Source organism: Cnephaeus nilssonii (assembly GCF_951640355.1).
Source record: "Cnephaeus nilssonii genome assembly, chromosome: 9".
In the NCBI taxonomy this organism is placed as follows: domain Eukaryota; kingdom Metazoa; phylum Chordata; class Mammalia; order Chiroptera; family Vespertilionidae; genus Cnephaeus; species Cnephaeus nilssonii.
In genome coordinates this window covers 127,048-154,712 of record NC_137080.1, presented here as the reverse complement: position 1 = coordinate 154,712, position 27,665 = coordinate 127,048, and the positions used below count along the sequence as shown (strand labels likewise).

General features: G+C 54.4%; 1 protein-coding gene across 10 annotated transcripts in view; it reads left to right on the top strand.

The window, feature by feature from the left end:
• FAM120B (family with sequence similarity 120 member B) overlaps nt 1-26,173 on the top strand; it is a 32,335-nt gene extending 6,162 nt beyond the window's left edge. For 4 of the 10 annotated variants that reach the window (XR_013813979.1, XR_013813980.1, XR_013813981.1 and 1 more), the window contains 8 exons: nt 2,370-3,730; nt 6,317-6,497; nt 10,566-10,664; nt 11,696-11,868; nt 14,052-14,144; nt 16,837-17,043; nt 18,216-19,879; nt 22,580-22,627. Coding sequence is in view for 2 of the 10 variants with exons in the window: in XM_079780500.1 (XP_079636626.1) it covers nt 2,390-3,730; nt 6,317-6,497; nt 10,566-10,664; nt 11,696-11,868; nt 14,052-14,144; nt 16,837-17,043; nt 18,216-18,324; nt 19,787-19,879; nt 22,580-22,628; nt 25,409-25,421 (2,358 nt within the window). In the remaining 8 variants the exon portion in view is untranslated. Of the gene's footprint in view, nt 1-2,369; nt 3,731-6,316; nt 6,498-10,565; nt 10,665-11,695; nt 11,869-14,051; nt 14,145-14,266; nt 16,701-16,836; nt 17,044-18,215; nt 19,880-22,579; nt 23,953-25,408 lie in introns of those variants that run through there. The other 6 variants (XR_013813977.1, XR_013813976.1, XR_013813978.1 and 3 more) reach the window with 6 other exon arrangements.
• Nucleotides 26,174-27,665: the final 1,492 nt, after the last annotated feature.

The following is a 27,665-nucleotide window of genomic DNA, read 5'->3' as shown; positions in this document are numbered from 1 at the left end:
TTTTCATTGCTGGGGTGAGAAAGGAGGAAAAACATTTGAATGAAATCAAAGCAGAGCTGAGCCCGACTCTGTAAAATAAAGAGGAGAGTGTTTTTGGAAACTCAATGTTGTCACTTGCAGTTTTAGTAGAAAAATGCTTGAAACAAAAATCCTTTTTGTTAGTGAGGGAAGGCAGCCAGCCCAAGCATGGTGGGCGGCTGCACAGATGGGGGCCCCGCCTGTAGGAGCTGGGGGTGAGGGAAGGGTCCGCTGTGCTCCTGGCTGCCTGTGGGCCTGGGGGGGGGGGGGGGGGAGAGCGGGGGAGGGGGTGGTCGGCATCACCCAGCCTGGAGCCTGGTGAAAGTATGGAAACCTAGTCACACAGTTTGTAATTTACTTTTGCTTCCTCATTGTCAACAAACCTGACCAGCCTGCTCTTTTCAAAGCTAGGCATAGAATAATGGCCTGGAATTAGACAAGTCCTTTAACACCCTTTCTAGACTTGTACCTCGCTACCGCTGGAGTGTCATAAGAAAAACCCCTCTGCTTCAGAAATATGGTGTATCCTTCCTAGATGTGGGATCCATGCCTGGAGGTCCAAACTGCAGCCACCTTCTCATTGAGATAATAATCAAAAGTCGAATTACTTGATAATGCTCCCAAGATAAATGCCTGTTAGTCAATAAGAGCTCTACAGTGGTCTTGGTGTGTGGATGCATGTGTTCCATTATATTTAATAACTTAATGAGCAAGACTTCTCTACATTTCAACATCAATGTGTGTTATATCCATTCAGTTGTGTATTTCTCACTTAATGGCTATTAAACAGGTAACTTCAGATTCTAATAGGGCCACTGCCCATCCACAGAAACGATCACCAGTGCCCGTGCCTTTTCCCTGATAGTCTACTTACAGCTTCTTTATCTGTGACGTGGAGTCAGACTTGTACCTGCCAGGTTGTTGTGGAGATGGAGGTTTGTGTGCCATGCGCAGCTGTGTGGTGGGAGCGAGCTCCTGGTGAGAGGAGTCATCGCTGGCGGATGGGTTGCAGACACTGGTTGCCACTGCGCTCAGGCCTAAGCCCCGGAGAGGCCCGCTTGTCCTTGTGTTGCTTTTGCATAATGAGGATTTTTGTTTGTTTTGTCAAAGGACACTAAGCCCTGATGAAGTAAAGAAAACCAAAGTGAAAAGAACAGGCCATTAAGATACAGACGTCATCATGGAGTTTTTCTGACCTCCTCAAGCCATGCCTTATGTTCCAACTTTTATTATATAGAAGGGCAACTTAGGACACAATGCTCTGCTTGGTGTGTTTTTTTTAGATTTTGAATTCTAACTCTGAACTAACTACATTGTGTGTTTTCACATTTTAGAAAGGGCAATTTCCCATTCAGAGTTATTCACCATCTCAGATATTATACACATTTGCCTTATAAACTTTTTAAAATATATATTTTTTAATTGATTTTAGAGAGAGGAAGGGAGAGGGATGGAAACATTGATGAGAGAGAAACATAGATCAGCTGCCTCCTGCACGCCCCCTACAGGGGACTGAGCCCACAACCCAGGCATGTGCCTTAACTAGGAATTGAACTGTGACCTCCTGGTTCATGGGCCAATGCTCAACTACTGAGCCACACCAGCTGGGCCATAGTGAACTTTTATTTACTATATTTTTTCTACCTGCGGTTGGAGAAGGCTGACAACATGTATGTGGATTTCTGACTGTGCAGGTGGGCAGTGCCCTTGACACCAGTGTTGTTCAGGGTCAGCTAGTTCTCTTTTCAACCCCTATATTGAGGTGTAGTTGACATACAGGAAACTGCACAGGCTTAGAGTTTATAGGTAACACGTGTTCACCCATGATATCATCACCACAGTCAAGGTAATAAATAGAACCATCACCCCAAAAGTCCCCTTCGTAAATCCCGCCTCTCACCTGCCCCCACCCAGATGCTCTCTGCCACTACAAATGAGCTCAGCTCTCAATGAACCAAAAATTATATTCAAATGGAATCATAGTGTGTACTTTTTTATTTTTTTGAATCTGGCTTCTTTCATCAAAATTATTTTGAGAAATATCCATTTTTGTTTTTAGGTTTTCAGAGTTAACTTCTATTTGGGTTCCTAGATGGAAAATATTACTTTTTTGAAAACGGTTAGCCTGTTTTGAATCCAATTGAGAAATCTCTTGAATAATAGTCCTAGCTAAAATCTTAAGAAGCTACACTGTGTTGTCTTTGAAAAGTCCAACTCAAGTAATTTACACTTAGCTAAAGTTCCTCACGTGTTTTTATGGAAAACTTTAGGCTCCTGATAGAGAATGGCTATTCACCATTGTCTGTGGGCTTTGTAAGGTGCCATAATAACTGGTTTACTTTCCTTTCCAGATCCTTCTGGGAGGTCAGTCATGGGTGTGAGAGGCTTGCAGGGGTTTGTGGCAAGCAGCTGCCCACATGTATGTACAGTAGTGAATTTCAAAGAGCTGGCCGAGCAGCACCAAAGCAAGCATCCCGGATGCACTCCCACCATCGTGGTGGACGCCATGTGCTGTCTCAGGTACTGGTATACCCCTGAATCATGGGTTTGCGGCGGCCAGTGGAAGGAATACTTTTCTGTTTTGCGAGATTTTGTGAGAACTTTTACAGATGTTGGCATCAAGTTGGTATTCTTCTTTGATGGTATGGTGGAGAAGGAGAAGAGAGATGTTTGGGTGAAACGGAGACTCAAGAACAACAGGGAGATTGCCAGGATTTTCCATTATATCAAGACGCACAGGGAGCAGCCCAGCAGGAGCATGTTCTTCATCCCCTCGGGGCTGGCCATATTCACGCGGTTTGCTCTGAAGACACTGGGTCAGGAAACTCTGTGCTCCTTACAGGAGGCTGACTATGAGGTGGCTTCTTACGGCCTCCAGAATAACTGTCTCGGGATCCTCGGAGAAGACACTGACTACTTAATTTATGATTCCTGTCCCTACTTCTCAATCAGCGAGCTCTGCCTGGACAGCCTCAGCACCGTCATGCTCTGCAGGGAGAAGCTCTGTGCAAGCCTTGGCCTCTGCCTGGCAGACCTTCCCCTTCTGGCCTGCCTGCTGGGCAACGATGTCGTCCCAGAAGGCATGTTTGAAACCTTTCGGTACAAGTGCTTGTCCTTCTACACCTCCGTGAAAGAGAACTGTGACAGGAGAGGCAGCGTCGTCTTAGCTGTGGCAGACCACATAGCTAAAGTCCTTCGCGTATATCAGGGTGAGAAAAAGCTGGAAGAGATGTTACCTTTGGGACCAAACAAAGCTCTTTTTTATAAGGGGATGGCATCATATCTTTTACCAGGACAGAAATCTCCATGGATTCCCCCAAAAGCCAAAGCTATAACAACTTTGGACAAGCAGGTAGAATCCGTGAGTTCAGACCCTGAATCCAAGCAAGAAAGTCCTGAGAGTTCAGACCCTGAATCCAAGCAAGAAAGTCCTGAGAGTACAGATTCTGGATCCAAGCAAGAAAGTCCTGAGAGTACAGATTCTGGATCCAAGCAAGAAAGTCCTGTGTGTACAGACCCTGAGTCCAAGCAAGAAAGTCCCATGTGTACAGACCCTGAGTCTAAGCAGGAAGTTCCCATGTGTACAGACCCGGAATCCAAGCAAGAAAGTCCCATGTATACAGACCCTGAATTCAAGGAGGAAGACCCCATGAATATGGAGCCTGAAATCCAGCGACAAGTAACCATGGTTTCAGACATGGAAATCTTAAAGGTAGGTAGACACGCCCGCCCTAATGTAAGAAACGCATCCATCAGGCACCGGTCAGTGAATATTGACCCCCTGTGTAGTTAAGGTGCTCTGGGAATGCGGAATAGGACCCAGGAGTTTAGTTAGGAGGTATGACATAAGCCCTGAAAACTCACATTGTAAACCATATTTGACATTGTCACATGACTGTTCCAGAAGAGGGCTCTGAAGGAGAGAGATCCCTGTGGGTTTAGGCAGTGGTCGGCAAACTGCGGCTCGCGAGCCACATGCAGCTCTTTGGCCCCTTGAGTTTTTAGCAAAGGCCAGCTTAGGAGTACCCTAATTAAGTTAATAACATGTACCTACCTATATAGTTTAAGTTTAAAAAATTTGGCTCTCAAAAGAAATTTTACTCGTTAGTACTGTTGATATTTGGCTCTGTTGACTAATGAGTTTGTCGACCACTGGGCTAAGGGATAGAGAGAAGCTCCCAGAAGAGGTAGAGTGGAGCCAGACCTCAATGGGGCTGATGTGTTTCAAGCAGGAAAGACTGTGTAGTTACCAAAATTTAAGATTCCTCGGTAGGGTCACTATAACTTTCTAGATTAATTTGTCAGAATACCAATTTGTTTGAAATAAAAAGAATTATAAATGGTGGAAGAGGAAATAAGGGGGGAAATTGGGAGCTATTGCTTTAACAGGATCATGAAATAAATAACATTTCTGATAGATTTTATGTCAGAAGGGGCGCATAGGGAAATAGGTCACTTCTGATGATCTTCAGTTGGCTAGAGTATCAAGTAGTAGCTCTTTAAAATACTTTTTTTTTTTTAATCTTACCTTAAAGCTGCTAGCTTGTCCTCTGTCGTGATTTAAAGACATTTTAGTGGAGGCGGGCGTGAGGTGAAGGGGATTAAAGTGGAGGAAAGGAGGACATGTGTAATACTCTGAACAATAGAGATAAAAATTTTAAAAAGACATTTTAGCAACGAAATGGACATCTTTGTAGTCTGTCTAGCCTTATCTATACTAATAAAAGGGTAATATGCTTATTAGATCGGAAGACCTTCCGGACGTCCTTCCGAACAAAGCCATGGTGACGGGGCCGAGGCAGAGGTGGTTAGGGGCAATCAGGCCAGGAGGGGAGGGCAGTTGGGGGTGATCAGGCCAGCAGGAGGGGCAGTTGGGTGCGAGCAAGCCAGTTGGGGGTGATCAGGCTGGCAGACGGGGGCAGTTGGGGACGATCAGGTCAGCGGGGGGGGGCAGTTGGGGGCGAGCAGGTCGGCAGGCAGAGTGGTTAGGGGCGATCAGGCAGGCAGGCTGGCAGGTGAGCAGTTAGGAGCCAGTGGTCCCGGATTGTGAGAGGGATGTCTGACTGCCGGTTTAGGCCCGAGGGATCCGGTCTAAACCGGCAGTCAGACATCGCCTGAGGGGTCCCAGATTGGAGAGGGTGCAGGCCGGGCTGAGGGATACGAATTTCGTGCACCAGGCCACTAGTATTATAATAACAGTTGACACTCACTGAGCACACAGGATGTGCCAGCCAGGTGCGTTTCCTGTGTTACCTCTCTCAATCCTCAGTAGTTTTGTGAGGTTGCCACTTTTATTAAATATATTTTATATATGAAGAAAGTGAGGAATAAAAAGATTGACTCAAGTCTGCAATAATGAATCAACATTACTAGTGTGTATAAACAACGATTCACTGAGTTTTTTATATTCCAAGTTATCCTGATGCCACGTTTTAAGTGCCATTAGCTATAGACTATTTAGACTTAAATTTTTGGTAGTAATGTAGATGAATTTTTTTCCTGCAGTAATAAGAATGTTCTTCACAGGAGAATAAAACCTGTATGTAGGTTTATAGCCCTTCTGAGTTTAGTTCTTATTTGATAAGAAAGTAAATCATTTAAATCATCCACTCTTCACCTGCCATCAGATTATTGAGCAAAGGAATGAATGTGACCAGCATCTCCTCCCAAGGAGTTTATAGTTTAGTGGGGAGATCAGACAGGGTCACCTCTGCAGGGTCAGTGTGAGTCGAGTCCCGTGAGGAGGGGTCGACACTGAGGTGAGCCCTCAAGGGAGAGGGGCTGGTAGTTCAGGTGCAGGTGGGAAAGGGTTGAGCATTCCTGGGAGCACTGCGGGTGTGCACTGGGGCTGGGAATGGCAGGTTCTCTGAGGCCAAAACAGTTTGTGGGGGGAAGGGATTGAGGCCTTTACTGTAAAGGGGCCTTGACTGTTAGTGTGAAGAACTTGCTTGGAGGAGGGCAGTGGTTGGACCTGCTTGCGGATGGCGGGGAGGAGCGAGACTGGCTGAGATAGGTTGGGCAGAGCCTTTCCCAGCATCCTTGCTCCCAGGTGGACAGAGGACCATGCTGCCGAGTCAGCAAGTCTGGCAGGTGCTTGGGACTGTAGAACGGGGAGCAAGAAAGCTCTCAGCCAGAAGCCCAGAAGACAGGAAACACAGACACCAGTTTGAGTTTGGGGATAGTTATTCCTTGCTGTGTGCCTTAAAACACTGGTGTGTGACCTAAAGGTGCTGACTTTTTCTGTTTGAATGTCCTTTTGTTTGCAAGGAGAATTCCATTGTGTCTCAACTTTGAGCAGGTTGCTAGAGCCCAGCACGTCCAGGCGGAGAGCTACCTGGTGTACAACATCATGGCCAGTGGGGAGATTGAGTGCAGCAACACCTTGGAGGATGCCCTGGACCAGGCCCTGCCCAGCCAGGCCTTCGTCTACCGCCCGGTGCGGCAGCGTGTCTACTCCCTCCTGCTGGCGGATGGCCAAGGTGAGTCCTCGTGACGGTGCAGGCACAGGCGGCTTCTGACTGGCCGCTGAAGACACAGATGCCATTAAACGGTTTGTTCCTCAGTGAAGGCTGTGGTGGGACACCCCGACATCCGCGTAAAGTGAGGTGAAGGCCACAGGCCTCTGAGTCTACTCGGCCCGCAGTCATTAAAAAGAGCCTGTTTCTATGAAGTGTTTGTGGTTGTGCCTTAAAGGACTGTGCTTCTTTGAATGTGAAAACCTTTTCCTCTGCAGAGAGGAGCTGTGTTTATCATTAGGAGACAGTGTCTACTTACTGTTCCTCAAAATATCATATAAAATCTAGTACATCGTCTTTTAAAACATAAACAAAATTTTCCTTTAGGGTATTTGTCATAAGTTTACGTGTCTCCCCATCTTTCTGTCCGTTGTGCAGTAGCAGCGAGTATAGGGAGAAGACATCAGTGGCCAGGGCAGTAACCTAGGATACCTTCAGCACCGAGGAGTTCATCAGACCCCAAACCCTCTCTGAGGAATGGTTTCGGGGAGTGAGGGGAGGAGAAGAGCATGCAGGTAGTATCTGTCATCTCACTCACCTGAGAGAGGCCGACTGCACCGTCATATCTGACATGAGGTGATGAGAAAGAAGCTGATTTAAAAACAGAAACGAACCTATGTAATAAGCTTTGGGGACAAATATTGTTAAATTTTTTTCTTATATGGCTCTTTCTGAACATGAATGATTGCACATTGATGATTTGAAAAGATATTTTCATCATGAAAAGAATTTACATTGTAGAATAATATTTGCCTCAAATTATTTTTAGAATACAGTTGGCCCTTGACCAAAACAATGCAGGAGTCTGTTAGGGGTGTCAACCCCACACTGAGTCAGAAATTCACCTACAACTACACTTGGCCTGCATCCTCAGATTCCTTGAAAAATGGGGGTTTGAACGGCCTGGGGTCCACTTACTAAAATCTGCATATAAGTGGACCTCCGCCGCTCAAACTCATTGTTCAGGGGTCAACTGTATTTTATTAAATGAAGTTAAAATAGATGCCTGGCCAGCGTGGTTCAGTGGTTGAGTGTTGACCCCTGAACTAGGAGGTCACGGTTCAATTCCCTGTCAGGGCACATGCCCGAGTTGCAGGCTCAATCCCCAGTGTGGGGTGTGCAGGAAGCAGCCAGTCAGTGGTTCTTTCTCATCATTGATGTTCCTCACCCTTCTTTCTGAAATCAGTAAAAATATTAAAATAAAATAAAATATAGAGGTTTAGAGTCCAGGTGCCTTACCTCCAGGGCACACACTGAACACTCGGCCCAGGCTCTGCACGGTGTGCTGAGCCGGGAGTCACAGGCACCGAATCGATACCTTGACACTTCGAGTCCCTTGTTGTGGGGACGATGTGGATAATGACCTGCTGGACGCTCCAGATCTGATGGTGCTGGTGTGGCTGGTTGATGTCACACCTACATGTATGTTCTAGTTGAATACATGGTATTTGGATGGCTAGACAGCGCTGTGCCAAATGTGGGGAGAGCCCTGCAGTCACTCGCCCCTTAGCCCTCCCTGGCCTTCTGCCGGTGTTTCCGGATTCTAACTCTGTCTCTGAGTCAGTCTCCCCACTGACCATCTTAGATGACGTCACTGTGAAGCCTTTTAAACTTGAGGAGGGAGGAGAAGCTGCTCCTCCGCGTCCCGGTGGCTCCCGGTGTTGGCGCAGAGCCCAGGTGGCAGCGCCTCTGACGGGGTTGGCTGTCCTGTTGCTGGGCATCCTCCTCACTTGGCCCAGTGGGCTGGGCAGGGCTGCTAGTCTGATGGGCACTCAGCCCTGTGGTACATAGTCAGTGTCCAGCAGGCGTGGCACCTTTGCAAAGTGCCTGCAGGCCATTCACTCTTTGAAATCCTAGATACTGACCTAAAAGGTAATAAAAAAAAATACACAAAAAAGAATGGGAAGTTATTCTGTTTCTTTAAAGTCCATAAGCACACACAATTGTAGATTAAACAGCATTATAAAAATGTTACAGAACTATAAGGACATACATATGCATATGTTTTTAATTTTACTTTATTGTTGTCAGTATTACAGATATCTCCCAGTTTCTCCCTTTTTGCTCCTCCCCACCCAGGCCAGGCCTTTCCCATGCTATTGTCTGTGTCCATGGCTTATACAGATATGTTCTTTGTTTAATCTCTTCCTGTCCATCCCGTCCCCGCCCCCCGCTCTAACCTTCCCTCCAAGATCTGTTCCGTTCCATGCATCCATCCCTCTGGACCTGTTTTGTTTGTCAGGTTTTTGGTTTTTTTCCTTTAGAATCCACTTATAAGTGAGATCATGTGATACTTGTCTTTCTCTGACTGACTGGCTTGTTTCGCTTAGCATAATCCTCTCCAGGCCCCTCCATGCTGTCTCAAAGGGTAAGAGATTCTTTTTTACAGCCGCATAGTATTCCATGGTATAAAGGTACCACAGCTTTTTTATCCACTCATCTATTGATGGGCACTTGGGCTGTTTCCAGATCTTGGCTACTGTAAATAATGCTGCTGTGAACATAGGGGTGCATGCATTCTTTCTGATTGGTGTTTCAGGTCTCTTAGGATATAGTTCCAGAAATGGGATCACTTGGTCAAACAGAAGATTTTATTGATTTTTTTTACAGAGAGGAAGGGAGAGGGATAGAGAGTTAGAAACATCGATGAGAGAGAAACATCCATCAGCTGCCTCCTGCACACCCCCTTACTGGGGATGTGCCCGCAACCAAGGTACATGCCCTTGACTGGAATCGAACCTGGGACCCTTCAGTCCGCAGATCGACGCTCTATCCACTGAGCCATACCAGTTAGGGCCAGAAGATCCATTTTTTAATTTTGAGGTAACTCCATACTGTTTTCCACAGTAGCTGCACCAGTCTGCCTTCCCACCAGCAGTGCACGAGGATTCCCTTTTCTCACCAGCATTTGTTGTTTGTTGGTTTATTGATGGTAGCCATTCTGACAGGTGTGAGGTGGTACTTCATAGGACAAATATATTTTTAAAAAACCTACAAGATTGTTACAAACTTGACAATCCCAGTAATTGAGAGGTTGAAGTCCACATTGCTTCTTGCTCTCTTTTGCCCCATACGCCCCAAATGTGCCCCCAGACCCAGATTGGGAGGGAGTTGGCGCTGGCGGGGGGTGGGGGGCGTGACCTGGCAGGTTTCTGAGGGGAGAGGTGGAGGGTGCACAGTCACCCATGCTGCGCCCAGGGAGACACTCTTGGCTGCCCGTGGGTTTGACAGCGGCACCGTGTGTCGGGATGACGGGAGCAGGATCGGGCCTCCTTCCATCTCCGTACGAGGTCCCTGCGGGAGGGAGAGAGAAACAGCAAAGAGCTTTTCCGAGAGGCCTGCCTTCGCTCATGGACCTCAGAGCCCAGCCAATCGAGTTCCAGGGAGAAGCAGCCTTGTCTTTAGGACTGCCAGGCTGTTTGCTCTTCTCTCTCTCTGTATGTATAGGCATCAGGATGATCTCATCTTAATTCAGACAAACCAAATTATTTGCAAACATGTCTGCTATAATTTCAAAGTAATGACAGATCAAAGCCTCTGAAACGAAGTGGTGCCACAGAGAATGGCCAAACTCTAGGGTTTTCCAGGAAAATAGGTTTATTGTTACTTGAAGATCTCAGATAACACTTTGCATCAGGCGTGGGGCTGAGGCTGTCTGAAAGAGGGGTGTTCCGGTTAAAAGTGGAAATGATGCCATCTGGATGTTCAGGGTAGGTGAGGACAGTCCGCCCACTGCCAGACGATCCTGGTGAGTGCAGCCTCTGCCCTCACCTCTCGTGGCAGGGGGCACACAGGGTCTGTGTAGCCACCTAACCTGTTGCCTGTGACACAGAAGAATACACAGAGGGGCCTGGTGCTCTTTCCCTGCCTCCGCCTGAGGACAGTGGAGGGAGTGTCTGATGCTGGGGAACGCAGGAGGCATCAGGCTCCAGACAGGAGGAAGTACTACCTCCGCTTGGAAGGGTCCCTGGCAGAGCTGGGTTTGGGAACACTTGGCCCTCACACATCTACTGATCCGCTGTCTTTCCTCAGATGGCGCCAGCTGCCCGCCCGTCCAGGAGTGGTTTGTGTACTCTGGGAACCCGCTGACACACCCGGACCTCGTCAGGCCTCTGCAGATGAGCCTCCCAGGTACAGACGGCCTCGGTCAAGCAGGTCCCTGATTGTTCCCCTAGCGGTAGAGAGCAGGATTCGCCTGGAGACACGTTTTCCAGAACTGCACACGCACGAGTGGCCGGTTCAGTGGGCCCGAGGAGGACCTCTGTTCCTCACAGCAGAGGGAGGGCGGCCTGCGGGCCTGTGTGCCAGCTGCTGCTGGGCTCCGCTCAGGGCTTCAGAGCCCATTACCGCCGGACCCCCGCCTGACCCACTGAGGGCTGGGTTCCTGATACTCTGCACAAATCAGCTCTTCTTCCCACTACTGAGAGCATATTTTAATGCATGGGAAGTTATTTTAACTGAAAGAATAAGTTCCCTTTTTTACGAGAGGTATCTTCAAGCATAATGAGAGGGAAGGAAAAGCACGTTCACCCACAGTGAGCCGAAGCGAATCCTTGCTTCCTACACAGTGCAGCACCTCTGTCTGCCGTGTCTTCCTCGGCACTCATGCATTGCTGTGATCCAAGTTAATGAGCTTTTCTTTTCTTTGACGTTGATAGTGTAAATACATGTGTAACTGACAAGAATGAAGCACTAAAAGTTATACATCAGGGATTTACTTCCCAAAGCATGGGGCCCACGGGAGCCAGTGCACGTTGTGGACAGCTGGACAGTGTCAGGCTCGGCAGCTGGTCCTGTTGCTCCCTGGAGTTGGGAGGCTGCCGGGCAGAGTGGAGAGAGGGACGAGGAGCTGGTGTCTCAGCCCAGCCTCCTGAGGACAGCGCCCGGGAGCGTCTTCCAGAAAGCATTCTTAACCCTGCGGGCACCACGCAGGAAGGAGAGAGCTGTGCCCTCAGAACATGGAAGCGCAGTGTTGTCCGGGAAATGCGTGTGCACTGGCCTTCAACCCAGGCCTCTGCTGACATTTGCCTCTGGTCCCTCTAAGCTGTAGAGCCCCGGGTGTCAGGAGGGGAGGCTCGTGTCCTTTGCTCTCACACTTTCTTCCTAGAGAAACTCGCTGGTGCGGAGGCTGATGTCATGGACTCTGTGGACTTTTTGTGCAGGGGGAACGCCTAGTTTGAAACTGCTGTGGCTGAACCACGAGCCCGGAACCCAAGCACGGCGTGTGGAGGTGCTCCTCGCCTGCTTCGACCTCTCCTCCTCGAGCGAAGAGCTGCAGGCCGTGGAGAGCCCCTTCCAAGCGCTGTGCTGCCTCCTCGCCTACCTGTTTGTGCAGGTAACCTGGGCTCCTTGTGGCCGCTCAGTTGCTCTCACTTTTGGCTTCCATCTCACGTGAGAGGCAGCACTCGGTGCAGCCAGGCGGCGGCTGCATCACTGTCCAGGGCTGGTCCTTGAGCGCCGGCTCTGCCGGGCCTGCCTCCCGACTAGAGCAGCACGCAGGTAACGGGCTTGGAGCCCTGCTGCCCTTTGGTTCTGCTTCCAAAGCTTCAGGACGCGGAGACCTTCTGTTGTGTGACTGCTAGGTGGTCCGTCCTTTCCTGGGCACAGGGTGCAGGGGGGGCCCAGCTCTGAACCGCCCAGCTGTTCCTCAGCAGGTCTGCGCTGCTGGGAGAGTGACTTCAGCTTTCCTAAGTCACAGCCAGCCATTCCTCTAAAAGTCGAGCATGTCCCTCATGCTCTCAGCTGAGAAGGAGATAACAGCTTCCTCCTGTGGCCTGGGACAATCCTGGGGTAGAAGGCGTGGGGGTGCTTTGTAGGAGCGCCTGTGAGAAGGCTGCGCTCGCCGTCCCCATTGCCGTCAGTCCTCAGCCCGCTGCAGGGGGACGGGGGTCCCTGTCAGACCCTTCAGCGGGCTGGACAGCTCCTTCCTCATTCATTTTACACTTAGTTTACATATGAAAATTACAAAAGCCAGTAAAAAGAGTTGCCATTTTGGTAGTTTTCCACACACACAGCAGTGTCCATCCCCAGCCCCACCTCCCTGCCCCCACTGTCCTACTTTACATTCACTTCTGTCTCCGTTGTCCCAACTACAAGAGCAGACGGCCTGTGTCTTTAGCCATGGAACTGTCTCATAACCCCCTCCAGGCCATCTGTCTTTGTCTGATCTTGGGTCTGTTGGGCATAACCACGCGTTTTATTTGCCTGGAGTGGGAAGTCGTGTGATTCTGTTTTCAATCTGAATTCACTTCACAATAGCTGAGTTGCATTTCAGGGACCTCGCCACTTCCTGGCCTCAGTGCCTGCCGTGGTGTCCCTAGAATAGCGAGGTCCTGACTGTCACTCACGGGGTAATTATTGCCCTAGGTCAGTCTGCTAAGAAGGTGCACTTGTAGAATTCTCACACGTCCATATAGCTGTGCTTAAATTAGATGCTTTTGGGTGTGATTTGGGATAAAAGTACGTTCTGTTCGGTGTACAAACTGCAGAGAAACTAGTCTGGGAAGAGCCTCCGTGAGGGCACGTGCATCCCAGAAAGGGCGCTTAACCGCTAGCAGCGCCGTGCTCTCCCTGTGACACTGCAGTGTCGTGTCACCAGGAGTCTGCAGTGTAGGCTTGTCCGCTGGAACTGCGGCCGGATGTGGGCGGTGAGAAAGCAGGGCAGGAACAGTGCCCCAAGGGCCCTTTTTAACCACTTTCTTCAGACGTGGCTCAGGGAAGAGGTGGCACCACGTAGCAGCAAACCCAGGTTAACGCAGAGGTGGGTTGTGGATGTAAAACGACTTCCTCTGCTGGGACCCGCGTCTGGGGGCGGGGGGGGTGTTCTTTCTTGGTCACGAGTACCACTTCTCTGTAGATGGTGTTTTCCCCCTGAGATGAGCAAGTTGTTATTTACACAAAGGCAAACAACTACTGTGGAGTAAAAATGGAATAGGGAGGTGACGGGTTGGGGGGTGCGGGGGGCGGAATGTTCAGAGCTTAGCAGCGTCAGTCTCCCCATGCTGGCACTTCCCACAGGGTGCACGTCCTGTTTGGAGGAGCTCCCAGGTCCTTCTGAGGGGGTCACCAAGCTGGTCCCGGCCCCTCCCCTCCCTTGAGGAGGCCCGTGGAGTCTGCGTCCATCATGGCTCTTGGGTCCCCTCCCTGCCTCCCTGCCTGGCTCTTCTCCGCATTTCTGCCTTCTTGTTTCTCGCTCATACTCTTCCTAGACCTTTCATTCCATGAAGGCTTGGCAGGGACTCATATTCTGGGGGTCCTGATTTCCTTTAAATTGGGATTCGAAGGCCCAAGCTTCCCCTGGGGCTGCTGAGGGTGCGTTCTCATCCCAGCCCTAGCCACCCAGTGCGGCCATGTCCTCCATGGGACCCTGTGCTGTCTCAGGCTCTCTGTCCAGCTTGCCTGGGGGGAGAGGCCCTGCTCACTTCCACCTGCGTCTCCTCTGCTGCTTGAGATCTGAACGCCGTGTGCCTGGAGCCACCGTGTCTGAAAGAGCTAACACCAGCTCTCCTTCCCTCGCAGGTGGACACACTGTCCCTGGAGGACCTGCATGCTTTCATCGCTCAGGCCCTGTGCCTCCCAGGGAAGTCAGCTGGGCAGCTCGCAGACTTACAGGTACTGGCCCGGGTGACGGTCTCAGTGCTGAGGATGCCTGGCTGTGGTGGGGACCCAGCAACGTTAAACACCAAGCAGAGCAGAAGGAGCTCAGGCCTCATGCCCTCTCCTGCTGTTTACAGGGGGGAACTGAGGTGGAGTGGAGGCTGGACACAACTTCTCATGAAATGACGGGGACATTGACGCAGGAGGCGCCAAGTGGGCCTTTCCTTGGCTGTTGACGCTGGGTCACCTCCCACCCTGCTGTTGGGGTTGAAGTGGATTCAGGGCCTTTGCGTCCCGCCAGCTTCTTGCCTCTTCCCTTTCCATGAGAAAGACCCTGTGCCCAGGAGTAAGGAGGTTCGGAGGCATGCCCTGGACAGCAGGCTGAGGGAAGCTGTGAGTGAGGGAGGGTGCTCTCATTTAAAGAAAGAAAAGCCAGCTCTCTGGGGTGATGCAGAAAGGGCAGCCACACAGGCGAGGAGGCGCTGGTCTCACTGACACAGCATGGGAGGAGCTGAGCGTACGGCAGGGGTGCTGAGTGCTCCGGACGTGGCTGTTCCTGCCCAGCTGCAGCTGTCCGTGGTGCTCAGCCGACAGCTCCAGAGCACGGAGCATGTTCCTTGTTCTATAAGGGCCCCCCGTGCCTCATGCAACCCGTGTGGAGACACACGGAGGGAGATGGGATTTAGGGTAGAATATGCAGAGTTAGGAGGGAAAGTCATCTAAGCAACTTAACTAGAGAGCACTCGTAGCTTCCAGGGTCCCCCTTTTTAAGCAGCAAGACCATCCTGCTCCCTTCACCCACCACTGGCTTTGACTCCAGCCTCCTTCCAGACGGAAGTTCTCCTTTCAGAATGAAAGAATCAAGAGGACAGACGGACGCAGTAAGAAGGTGGGCAGCCTCTGCCCTCACACACGCTCCTGACAAGCTCACTGTAGACAACGCAGCCAGACCCGGAAGCTGAGGAGCAGCCCCAGGACACAAGGGCCAGACGCACACCCGCTGACTTTGGGGCCTGCCGTCCTCCGTGACCGCTGTCCTCGGCCTTCGCCCAGCGAGGCTCGGGTAGTCTCCCTGAGGGCTGTCTTAGACGGCTGTGCCCACTGCCACCCGGAGACCCTGCCGCAGGAGCTCCGTGTGGGACCTGCGACCTCGGACCAGAAAGGTGACCTCAGAGCCTCCGACTTGAACGCTGTGGCCTGTGAAAGTCCCCACTTGGCTTAGATGAGGAGCTTTCTGTCTGAAGCAGCTGGAGCTGGGTCCTGCTCAGCCAGCTTCCCACCAGCTCTGCTTCTCCACTGGTTTCAGTCGTCGTCAGCCATTTGGTGTGGTTCTCTTCCTGAGCGGCTTGTCGATGAGGAAAGCAGAGCTTACTTTCCAAAACCTGACGTCGTAATTAGAACAACAAAACGAGGCCAACGTGGCTGAGAAATACTTTTCTGGGAAAAACATATTCTGGGAAATGGGAATATATAACCACACCGTTTTGAGTGGGATCTTCTGCCTGCAGACACCGGGAAGCTCAGAGAGCACCCTGGACACGTGGTGGTTCTGGGTGAACACATTGCTGCTGCTGTGGCGTGGCCGGTGTGGAGCCGGAGGACAGCCGAGGGTCAGGCCCAGCGCCCGCCTGTCCCCCACGCACAGTGTGCCCGCCGCTCCTGTTAGGTCCCCCCCTCACGTACAGTGATGAAAGAAAGCCGTGCTAGGAATCGGAATTAAAAGCGTCCTGAGGTGCTGGTGCTGCCCCTCCTGTCCCGAGGTGGCAGAGCTGGGCCCACGTCCCTGCAGCCCTGACAGCTGCCTGAGGCCAGATCATGCATCCCTTTCCCACTCAGGGCTCCTGGGGCAGCGCGGAGCGTGCCGCGGGAGCACGCGGGGGCTGTGGCTCTGCTGCAGGGAGGAGGGTGCTGGCTCTGAAGGCGTCCAGCGCTGCTGCCTGTCCCAGAGCTGACGGGTGCCGTCTGGCCAGGTCGGTGCTGAAAGCTTGCTGTGGACTAGCCGAGGCTTGGTGTTCACTGAAGATCTCGAAGAGCAAGCACTGCCTGTCACTTAGGTTCGTTGTTTCTCAAGAGCAAACTTTCCAGTTTAAAAACCAGTGACGTCTCCCCCTTTATTGGTGCGTGCCTGTGGAGAGCTCCCAAGACCAGCGGACCTGGGCAGAGGTGGCCCTGCCCCACCTGGCCTGCTGGGTGGCGGTGACCTGTGTGCCACACGGGCCAGAGTACCGCTCACGCTGCTGGGAGGCGAAGGCTGTCACCCAGCAGGTCCCCCCGTGGCAGGTTAGCCCCATCTCAGGGCAGACAGGATGTTGCCCATCAGGGAGACTCGACAGCAACAAAGAAGTACTTTGTGTTGGAAAGGTCGTCTTAATTCATAAAAATTGTCAGCCCATCAACCCTGTAAGCCATTGTATCCTCAGTGATAAGTATTGAATGATCCTTTTAGTGACCTCACTCATTCTCCGTCACAGGGAGCCCATCACAGAGAGCACCCCAGAGCCTGCCCGAGGTTTCAGCTTTGCGGGGGAAGGGGCCGCTCATGGGGCATATGGGTGGGTGGGCGGGGTGGCGACATGGGTGCGTCAGCTCCCGCAGGCCCCTGCCTCTGTGCCTCGGTCCCGAGTGGCACAGTTGTGTTGTGAGCACAGGCTTGGGTCTGTCCGCAGGTGGGCTGCCTTTCACCCCCTCTGTGGTCTGGTCTCCACAGCTCGATCACGTGGACCCCAGAGCCGTGCAGCTGGGCTCCCTCCTGGTCCGCGGCCTGACCATGCTGCTGCTGGTCAACAGCGCGTGCGGCTTCCCCTGGAGCACGAGCGACCTCATGCCTTGGAACGTCTTTGACGGGAAGCTATTTCATGAGAAGTACCTGCAGACTGAGAAGGGATACGCGGTGGAGGCCCTCGTGGAGCAGAACGTGAGTTCCTGGTTGTCCCACAGGCTGGGCCAGTGGCTCGTGAAAGTCCAAGTCCGTGGCCTGGCGCAGGGAGGTCAATGCTGTGTCCTCACGCCCCTCATGTGGATGGTGGGCACAGAGACCCCGGCTCAGGCCCTGAGCCGCAGACACGCTGCCTGTCGCTCAGGAGCCAGAGCGTCCGGCTTCTGTGGCCTAGGACCCCAGACGTCTGGGGGGGGCAGCAGCACACCCCAGTGCGCCCACAGCTCCTACTGGGTCCCCCCTCGTTACAGTGGCGAGAGAAAGCCATCCTGGGAAACAGAATTAAAGGTGCCCTGAGGTGCTGGTGCTGCCCCTCCCGTCCCAAGGTGGCAGAGCTGGGCCCACGTGTTTAACTCTCAGGCACTTCCCTCCGCTCCCTTTCGAGTGAGAACAGATGTTTCTTGCAGAGGTGCCTCTGTGGACTCCAGGCGGGAGTCGTGGCCACTTGTTAACGGGAAAGATGCCGAGGCTGGAGGGTGGGCCGGGGCACAGGCTGTGGGCTGGCATCATGAGTGCAAAGCACGTGATTCCTGGAAGGTCTCCAGTGAGACTCGGCCAGGCTCACCGTGCTGCCCATGGCGCGTGCGGAGGGCGCGTGCACCTGGCAGGGAGGCGACTCGGAGCTCCCGTGGGCGTCTCACACACAGCAGGGCCTCTCGGGCACTTAAGTTCAGAATTTAGAAGCCGCCAGGGCGTCAAGTGCAGATGACAGGAGCCGGATCATGAGGGAGCCACGGGGCTGGTTACCACAGCAGGGACGAGGGGCGGAGCTGCGAGTCTGGACCATGGGTCTGTCTGCTCCCTCCAGCGTCTTGACCCCGTGCAGAGTGGCTGAGTGCACACAGCCTCTGGGTAGAACAGGCGGCAGGACCAGATGTTCATGAAGTGGGCTGGGAGGCCGGGGTTCATTCCCTCCGTCGGCTGCTCGCACACGTGCCGTCGTACCGCGTCGGCGGGCAGACTTTTAGGTCAGGTTCTGGTGGTGACCCAGTATCACAATGGGACGTGAAGGTGTTTAGAGTGTGTCTGACCTGCAGAAGAGAAGACATCGCTGCTAGTTACTGTTGGGACTCGGGAGAGTGGCCAGGTCAGAGCCTGAGGGACGCCCCGCAGTGTCCCCAGCCACGTGTCTGACGCTGGTCTGTTTGCAGAGGGCGCGGCTCACCCAGTTCCACCAGCTGAAGTCCGTGGTGTGCAAGGCCTGCCTGCGGGAGGACCGGCGCATCGCCAGCCGGCAGCTCTGGCAGCCACTCCACTCAGGTGGGTCGCGGCAGGGTCTCGGGAGGAAGGCCGGGCTGACAACATGGCTTCAACTTTGGTTCCTTAGGAAAGAGCACGTCGGAGGGTTCCTGGGTGAATTCGTGATTCAGAGCTGCTTTGGGTGGGAGCCCTTCTGGGGTCTGGGGCACAGGCCCTGCCGGTGGCGTGTGCTTGACATGGGCTTATATTTCCTCACACTAAGCGTGCACGCAACAAAAGCAGATGTAGAGAAGACGGTTAAACAGGGAACACAGTCACTTGAATCACGAGGCTGTTGGCTGTGGACGGTTGTGCGTCACGCGGTGCCTGCGCTCCCATCGCTGTGCTCTTCTCGGCACCTCTGCGTCTGGTGTCCCGGCAGCACCACCAGCAGCGTGGGCACCTATTGCCAGCAGGATACCTGGCTCCCACCCACTTAGCTCCCCCTCAGCGCTGAGGTTGCTTTCAGTTCTCATTATACGTAGGACTGTCACCTGGTCATTTCCTTAGAATGGAGGACGACAGTTTTTACAGAATTACAGATCACGTAATCGGAATTGGGGTAAATGCCACTAACGCGTGTCACTTCCACCTCCGCCAGCAGCGATGGAGAGCTCCACGCGTGCCCTCACTGACCGACGGGTGAAGGAGGCAGAGCATCCTCTGGCTGCTCCGTGTCTGCCCGTGGCATGGGCCTCTTGTTCTCAGCGAATTTCAGTGGTTTCATGGCCTCGTTTGGTCAGCATCCACGCCTGTGGCTGGAGCAGCTCCTTTTCTTTCTCGGTGAAAAGAGACCACCAGCTTCCTCCCAGGGGGCTGTCCTCATTCTGCTTGGCATAGCCTCGCACGCACCTTTCCGGGAGCCTTTGTGTTACGAGGTCAGGACAGCACCCGGGGCACGTCCAGCTCCTGCCAGGTGCCGTGTGGGATCTGACGCAGGACAGAGCCTGGGGAGTGAAGGGAGTGAGGGCAGCGAGGACGGTGGGGGCAGGGGCAGGCTCTGACCGCCCCCTCCTCTCCCGGGTGAGCCTTCTACCAGCACAGGCAGGTAGCCCCGGGCGGGACTGCAGGGCTCTGCCCACTGAGGTGGCCACTAGGGAGGCCTCTGCGTGTGCAGAGCCTGGTCATGCTAGCAGGCACCTTCCTTCTGTGGGTCCTCGTGAAACACCACACGTTTTAACACACATGTACGTCATTGGGTCTGGCGACCGAGGCCCTGCACTGGTCCTCACAGACGCGGGTCCTCACCGGCGTGGACCCTCCATCTGCTCCCGTCACCAGCACAGGCCCCGGGGCACATGGCCAACCACAGGCCTCCGTCCCCCCAGCACTGGCACAGGCCCCCGTCTGCGTTGTCACGGGCTCTCCCTTCGATTGTAAAGACACAGAAGTTGGACGCTGCTGCCCCTGCTCCAGGCCTGCACGTGGCGTGTCACGGTGTCGGGCATTGGTGCCTGCTCACGTGCTGGCGGTGTCCCCACAGGGAGGCGGGGAAGACCGGGATCTGGTGCCCATAGGACGAGCTTCGGAAACAGCCGTTCGGACCAAGGACAGCACTGGAGAGAGCAGGGCCCAGGTAAGAGGCGCTGCCCGCACGGCTCGGTCAGCACCGCCCAGTGTCGGTGCCTGCGTCAGAGACAGGTGTGCTTGCCAGGGAGCGGGCAGGTGGGCACACGAGAGCCCCGCTCACTGCGCAGTGAGGCAGGGGCAGGTCCTCACCTGCACGAGCTGGTCTGTCTGCTCCTGGTCACTGTTTTTCACGTGTCATTCACCTGGTCAGGGCCCCGCACCTTGCAGGGAAGGGGTCGGGCAGCCCAGGTCCTGGGCCTCTGGCTGAGGCTCAGTGCACCTGCTTGCCCAGGACAGCAGAGCCTGAGCGCCCAACGGGAGACCCAGGCCGACCTGGGGACAGCCTGGAGCCACGGGCCACATGTGTCCTCTAGAACCCACCTCTCCTTCCGTCTCGCGCTCCGTGTCCCCCACACGTGGCCAGGGGTGGCGGCCACAGGGACCCTGGCCTGGGCTTGTCGTCTCCCTCCCCTCTGGGTCTTAGGACGTCAGGGAAGACGAGATCACGCCAAGTCCGGGTGGAGAGGGCTGCGGGCGAGGACGGGCCCGGAGTGGACAGGCCATGTGTTCTGCGTGGACACCACCTCTGGGCACGGGGTTCCCACGTGTACTCATGCAGCATCCGTGCCCCCTTGCATTCGCCCAGCTTCCCTCAGTGCCCAGCCTGGGGCACACTGTGGTTCTCTGGTTCTGCTCTTTCATGATGGAAAAGAAACAGGAATGAAAACAGCCCTTTGAACATCAGCTGTGATCGAGAAATAAAACCTGAAAGAGTGTGAACCTCCATGTGGCCCAGGCTGCGTTTGCAGCCTCTCAGAACAGGAGGCATTCCATCTCCTCCCCAGGCAGCCAGGGCTTTCCACAGACACGGGCTCAGCCTGCACTGCGCGGGCGGCTTCCTGAGCCTGGAGTGCCGCTAGCGCAGTGACCATGTCCTCCAGCTCTTTCCCGAGGTGTTTTCACTGTTAGTTTCCTGGGTTTTCCCTTCATAGTTACAAGCTGAACTGTTTCAATAGAGGGTTTTTTGTTCGGTTTTTTTTGTTTGTTTTTTTTTTTCCAGAGAAGAAGGGAGAGAAAGGAGAGAGACAGAAACATCAGTGATGAGAGAGAATCATGGATCGGCTGCCTCCTGCACACCCCCTACTGGGGATCGAGCCTGCAACCCAGGCATGTACCCTTGACCAGGAATCGAACCTGAGACCCTTCAGTCTGCAGGCCGATGCTCTGTCCACTGAGACATACCAGCAAGGGCTCAGAGTTTTTTCTGTTAAAAAGCAAACAATGTCAGTTGTACCAAAATAGCCAGAATGAAGCTGTTTTAAAAAATCAATAAAGCAAACAACCAGACCCTGACCATGGTGCTGGCCTGGTCACCCTAGCCATCACTGCCCACCCGTAGAGGCCATGCATTGCATGAGGACCCAGCCTGCCACGGCACCGTCACCTGGGAAAGCCGTCTGCCCTCGCGACACTCCTTCAGCCCAGCCCTTAGCCCCCACTATGCTCAGTGCCAACCCCCTGCGGGTGCCGTGTGCGTGTTGTAGGACCTGGGTACCTGCTGCTGGTCACGAGGAGTCCAACTCCAGCGAAGCTGGGCCAGCACTGTCCCGTGTCCTTCCCTGGCCAAGTGTGAGGCTAGACGCTGGCCTGGGGAGACGTGGCTACAGGCAGCACGCGGGGTGCAAGTAGACACCCCAGGTGACACGTACGCGGGAGGTTGCATTGCTCACTGCGTGTGGCAGTGCCCATGTTTTTTAACTTCAGGTGTTTCTATGTGAAACGTGTTTTGCGTGCACACACGGTCTCGTATTGTGACCGGAATATGTTTTTCCAGGTCAGGTAATCCAGTTTTCCCGTTTAATCACCTGATTGAATTACATCTTTACTCGGCCAGCACGGTTTTGCTGGGTTTTGTCTCCCTTTGGCCACAGGGTTGGGAAGTCCCAGGGCTCCTCCCCTGGGAAACTCTGAGGGCGGAGAGGGCAGGGAGGGCAGGGAGGTGTGGGCATGAAAGCTCCAGGACCTTTTAACCTCCTTGCTGGTGTGAGGGCCGAGGTGTGAAATTCCACAGTCAGCAGCTACCAATTGGCTCTGATTTCTTCAGGTTGTCACTCTCTGGGTGCTTCTGAGGGAGCGGCTGCTGTAAAACTGCTCTGATCCCCCGGGTAACAAGGGCGGGACAGCCCCCGGAGCCTCACACTTGGGAGAGGTGTGAGCAACAAAGACCCCTCGCCCGCCCTCCCATGGCGTCATGACCTCAGGAGCCTGGCAGATTGTGTGGGAAAAGCATGATCTGTTGAGTGTGGGACCGGTCACCTGTGGCTGCCCTGTGAGGGGAGGGGTGGGGGGGAAAGGGGGGGTCGCACCAGACGGGCACCCTGCCCCGCTGTAGAAAGCTCTGGACTTGGCAGGATGTTTCCGTGGGCGTCTGCCTAGGAAGCTCCAAAGTCGGGGGGGATGGGGGGGGAAGGGGGGTGCCTGGAGTTGGGAGCGGCACTGACACTCGCTTTCCACCATGAGGCTGCCTCCATCACCATCATGGAGTCTGTGTGAGCAAAAGAGCATTGCCAGGTGGGCCCGCCCGGGGGAGAACGAGCCTAGCCCGCAGATGCCCACGCGTGGTCTGGCACCTGCTTAGAGATGGTGGTTCCTCCCGTGTGGACTTTAGACAAAGTCCATTCTCACTTACGGTTTCCTGTCTGTGCAGGAAGCAGACAGCAGGAGCCGGACCCGTGGAGAAGGGGCTCCTCGTCTGGGTAAGTCGCCCTTCCCTCCTCCGAGTGAGCCAGTTCACCAGACGTTGACGTGAGACACATCGCTACAACAGACCTCACGCCAAGGGCCGAACGTGAAAGGAATCCAGATGTTAGGTCCAGCGGACAGGCCGCTGAGCTAACTTGGTTTCCAGAAAAGTCTTTTTTCTCTAGAAGATGGTGGCGAGAACAGATGGCAAGTCTGGACTTGAAACCCCAGTGGCACCTTCCTTCAGCCGTCGGAGCCGGGGCGGTTCTGCCCGGGGGAGAAGGGCTTGGGGTCCACACCTGGCTTTGCGCAGGGAGGGAGGGGGGGCATCCTTCCCGCTCCTCCCTCAGGCCCGTGGGGAGCCCGTGGGCTGGTGTGGAGAGCTGTCTCCCTCCCGTGTCAGCACCCTGGACCCGTGTCCTTTTTCAGATTCTGACCACAGTTCTCACAGGGCACGTTCCCGACTGTCTGCTCGGGTCCTCGCTTCCTCCCTTCCTGGCGGGAGGGTTCCCTCTGGGGTGGGCTCCCTTCACTTGACTTTGCCGGCTCCAGCTCGGAGTGTGTGCTGCGGGCGTGTGCTGACGGGCTGGTCTCGGCCCAGACTGCAGGCCTCCAGCAGGGGTTCCCTCTCAGAGAGGAGGCCGCAGTGAGTGTCAGGAGCCTGATCGGGGTCCACTGATGAGGGGTATCTGCTGCTCTTGTCTGTGAGCACCGGAGAGCTCTTAGCTTAAAAGACACTGAAAGGAATCAAGTCCCAAGCAGTTCTCCGCGTGATGGATTTCCAGGAAACCCCCGAGCTGGCTGAGCCCGAGACCTCTGGAGTGTCGGTAACGACTAGAAGTTGAAAGCCAGCCGGCGCCTAAGCCCTGGCGGGTGTGTGTGTGTGTGTGACCACCCCTCCCCCACTCCCTGACTGACCCGCAGGAGCCCTGCTGCCAGCTCAGGGCGTGGAGCCCCGGCCCTGTCTTGTCCTAACCCCCACCTGGCGTTTTCCGGAAGTGGGCAGCCTCCAGGGGGTCAGTGCGTGTGTGTCTGACGTGTGAAGTAGCCGCGCTTCCTGCGCTCCTCTGTGCGGACGTTGGTAGGTCTGGCTGCTCTTCAGGGCGTCTGGTAGGACCTGATTTCCCAGGTTTGGAAACCTCCCCTTTTCGTTCCTCTTAGGGGCGTTTTCTCTCTAAATCCTCAGGTTTTGTTCCTTTAGTTTCTGCTAAGTTGGGACCGCTGCTGCCTCTACAAGTTTTGTCTTTCCGCTGCTCATTTGTACAACTTTGAAGTACGTCCTCATCCCCTAGACGTCGGTCGGCCCCAGGATGATCCTCTTCCTTCCTAACAGCTCAGGTCTCGCTGGCCAGGGAGCTGTCAGTGCAGTCAGCAAGCGTAGCTGCCGTCGGGGGCGGGGGGGGGGGGGGCAGGGGGGCACGGGATCTCTGCCACTCTTTCCAGTGTTGGGTAGTTCACCAGTGAAACCGTCTGGTCCTGTGCTTTTGTTCGGGGAGGTGAGGGTTGAAGATGTAAACAAAGCAGCCTCAGTGCAGAGGCCCCAGCTAGCAGCAGATGCAGCATTGAAAGGTGGGAAACCTCCAAGGAGGAAGACAAGGTGCTGGCTCTCAGCAGTCCTGTTCGCCATGGCTCTGGAAGTTGTAACCAGAGCAGCCAGGCAATAAAAATGAGTAAAAGGCATGTACAGTGCAAGGCTGACCTCACATGTAGAAAGTCCTAGGGACCCAAAAACTGAGAACTACTAAATAAATTCCGTAAAGTTGCAGGACACAAAATCAACGTACCAATACCAATTGCCTTTCTATACACTGACAGAAGGCTATCTTAAAAAAGAAACTAAGGAAAACAGTCCTGTTTACAATAGCATCAAAAAGAGTAAGATACTTAGAAGTCAACGTGACTAAGGAGGTGAGGGATCTGTGTGCTGAAAACTAAAACAGTGATTAAAGAAATGGAAGACGATACCAGTCGATGGGAAGATGTGTCATGGTCGTGGCAGGAAGAATTAGCATCGTTAGTGCCCATGGTGCCCAGAGCAACCCACCGCTTGAGTCAGATTCCCATCAACATCCCATGGCATTTTTCTCAGGAATAGAACTGAAAAGAGGTGGTGGTGCTGGAATGAAAACTCACTCGGGTTCAAAGGCCGGTCTCAGCAGCGGGAAAGAACCCACTCAGAGACGGGCAGTGATTGGACCAGAGGAACAAAGTGGCGAGTGAAGGACCGGAGCAGAGGGGTGCGTGCTGCCATCATGCAGACACGCACGCTGTCACAGGGAGGAGGGGAGACTAGCCCAGGAAATAACGGCGGAGAATCCCCAGGGCAGGGCCGGCACTGAGCACTGGGCCACGTGCCGCAGCCCTGAGAGCACCTGGTGAGTGAGGCCAGGCCAGGTGAACACGACTGGACACGTGACCTTTGGTTCAGCAAGTAGGTCTGTGCTGCCGGCCACAGCACGGCATTAGTAAGGGGACCTGACGGCGTGAGACCGCAGCTCCTGCCAGTCAGGCAGCAGGTGCTCCCGGGAGACCTCCAGCCTCGGGTTCAGATCCACATTCAGCTGCTGTGTGCACACACACACACCCCTACATGTCCACCCTACACACACAGAACCCTACGCACACCCCTAGGTTGGACCACGTCAGTCAGAGTTGCAGCTGACAGTCCCCTCGCTTCCTCAGGGCCCCCCACCCCCCCATTGGGGACTTGCCCCTCGGGGGCCGTGGGGAGGTGTGGCTCGCTGTCCCAGGCTGGCTGAGGGGTAGGCGCTCACCATCAATCCCTGTGTTGCAGGTGGTCCAACTGACCCTCCACCGGACCCCAGGCCCTCTCAGCTGGACACAGTCCCTGCAGACTTGGACTTGGGACAGGAAGTGGATACATCCTGTTCACGGACCATCAGGACATAATAAGGCACTGAGGTTCTCGCATCGCCAGCACTCGGCACCGGGGACAAAGCTGTTTCGTCTCCTTCCCTCGACAGCAGTCAGCGGTCAGAGGGTACTCGGGAGGACGGCTTGCTGGCGCACCTCGTCCGCGCCTCATCCCCCACGGCCTGCCTTTGACGAGGGTGGTTGTACGTGTGAGATACCACGGGGGTGGTTGCAGGGCAGTCATTACAGCTGCCGGGCGTGGAGAGAAACCTGCAGCCTCAGGCCACGGACACGAGTGTCTCCCGCCAGCGGCCTCGGGCTCGTCGCACTTAGGTTAGAGTGGAGGCTCCACAGTAGCTCGTCCCCAGAGGCGGCCCAGGCCCTGACCAAGGGCCTTTGTCCGGGTTTATTGGTGTACACAGCTCTCTGCTGGATTCGTTGTTCAAATTTGCCAGAAATGCCATTGGTCGCCCTGGCTGGTTGGGCTCAGTGGATAGAGCATCGGCCTGCGGACTGAGGAATCCCGGGTTCGAATTCTGGTCAAGAGCACACGCCTGGGTTGCAGGCTCGATCCCCAGTGTGGGACGTGCAGGAGGCAGCTGATCCATGATTCTCTTTCATCATTGATGTTTCTCCCTCTCCCTTCTCTCTGAAATCAATAAAAACATATTTTTAAATAAAAAGAAATGCCATTAGTCATGAGGTTTGCGTTTCCACTGGTGCCTGGTTTGTGGCCACCGCTTGGCTCAGACCTTGCTCGTGGCAACAAGGCCCATGAGGCCACGCGTCCCCTGCTTTGTCCGGCACAAGCAGCCGCCTGGGTCTGGCGTCCCTGCTGTGCTGTGAGGAAGGTCTGGTGCGTGGCCAAATGTGAACAGTCAGCTGTACCAGTGAGAAAGTGACCGGCTTCAGTGCTTCTGTTTCTCGTTTGGGCCATTCACTCACGTTCTAGACCCAAAAAGAACGGGGACTGCGTGAGGTCCGGCAGGGTCACCTGGGTACGGGCCCCCTCCCCCGCTCTGTGCCTCTGGTGGCGTCTCCAGTTACCGGGGTTGCTTCCGTGGGGTTTCCCAGATGTGTACACACTTGAGAGGAAAATGGTGGCGATTTCTGTCGATTTGCTACTGTTGTTCTAATGTTACTTAAAAATGTCAAACGCATCAGGCCCCACACCTGGAGCTTCCTTGGCACGGCGTTCCCTTGAGACGTCGGGTGAGTGAGGCGAAGGCAGATCCTAGCACAGGTGTTTCTGTCGCAGCCCCAGGGGCTCCCAGCAGGCTGGCCGCGGCCGGGGTCAAGTCCAGGCCATCGCACGGGACTGGCTGCAGCCACCGCAGAGGGGACACGTGTGGCCTGAGGGGAGCCAGCACGGCGGGGTGCGGGCACAGGGAGGCTGGGAGACCCTGCCGGTGGCACGGCCACAGCCCCTCTCGGGACCCTCCTGCCCCTGTCTCCCCATGGGGACGGGAGTCCCACCGGGGTTCTTGAACCCGCAGAGCCTCCATGTGGCGCCCGCGCCCCGAGCCTGCCGACTTGGAGCAGCTCCTGCGGGGCTGGTTGGAGGGACTGCTGCCTTGTCTGGGCTGCTGGGGTCTCTGCAGCCAGAACGGCTCACGGGGGCGGGGGGCGTCCTGAATGAAGAGCAGGCACCGTGGTGGCCAGTGCTCGTGTCTGAGGAGGTGCGGCGTCAGGCTGACCGCCTCTCATAGCCTCACTTGGCTCAGGCCCGAGAGCTACACGCTCGTGGTTCTCATCTTAGCTCTTTGGGTTTAAGGTTTCGAGCTCTTTCAGCACCTGCCACAGCTCAGGAAGGAAGGCAAGTCGTTTCCCGACTGTCACAGGAAAAGAGACGGTGCAGGCAGAGAGTCTGCTGTGTGAGAGTGTGTGTATATGCCATGTGAGTGTGTGTGCCGCGTGTGTATATCTCTGCCATGTGAGTGAGACTGTGTATGCCGTGTGTGTGTGTGTGTGCCACGTGTGTGTATCTGCCATGTGAATGAGACTGTGTATGCCGTGTGTGTGTGTGCCGTGTGTGTATATCTGTGCCATGTGAGTGTGTGTGAATGCCATGTATGTGCCATGTGTAGCTGTGTGCTGTGTGTGCCATGTGACTGTGTGTGTGCCGTGTGTGGTGACATGTCAGCTCAGACACACAGCTTGTTGGTGGGAAGAGCAGG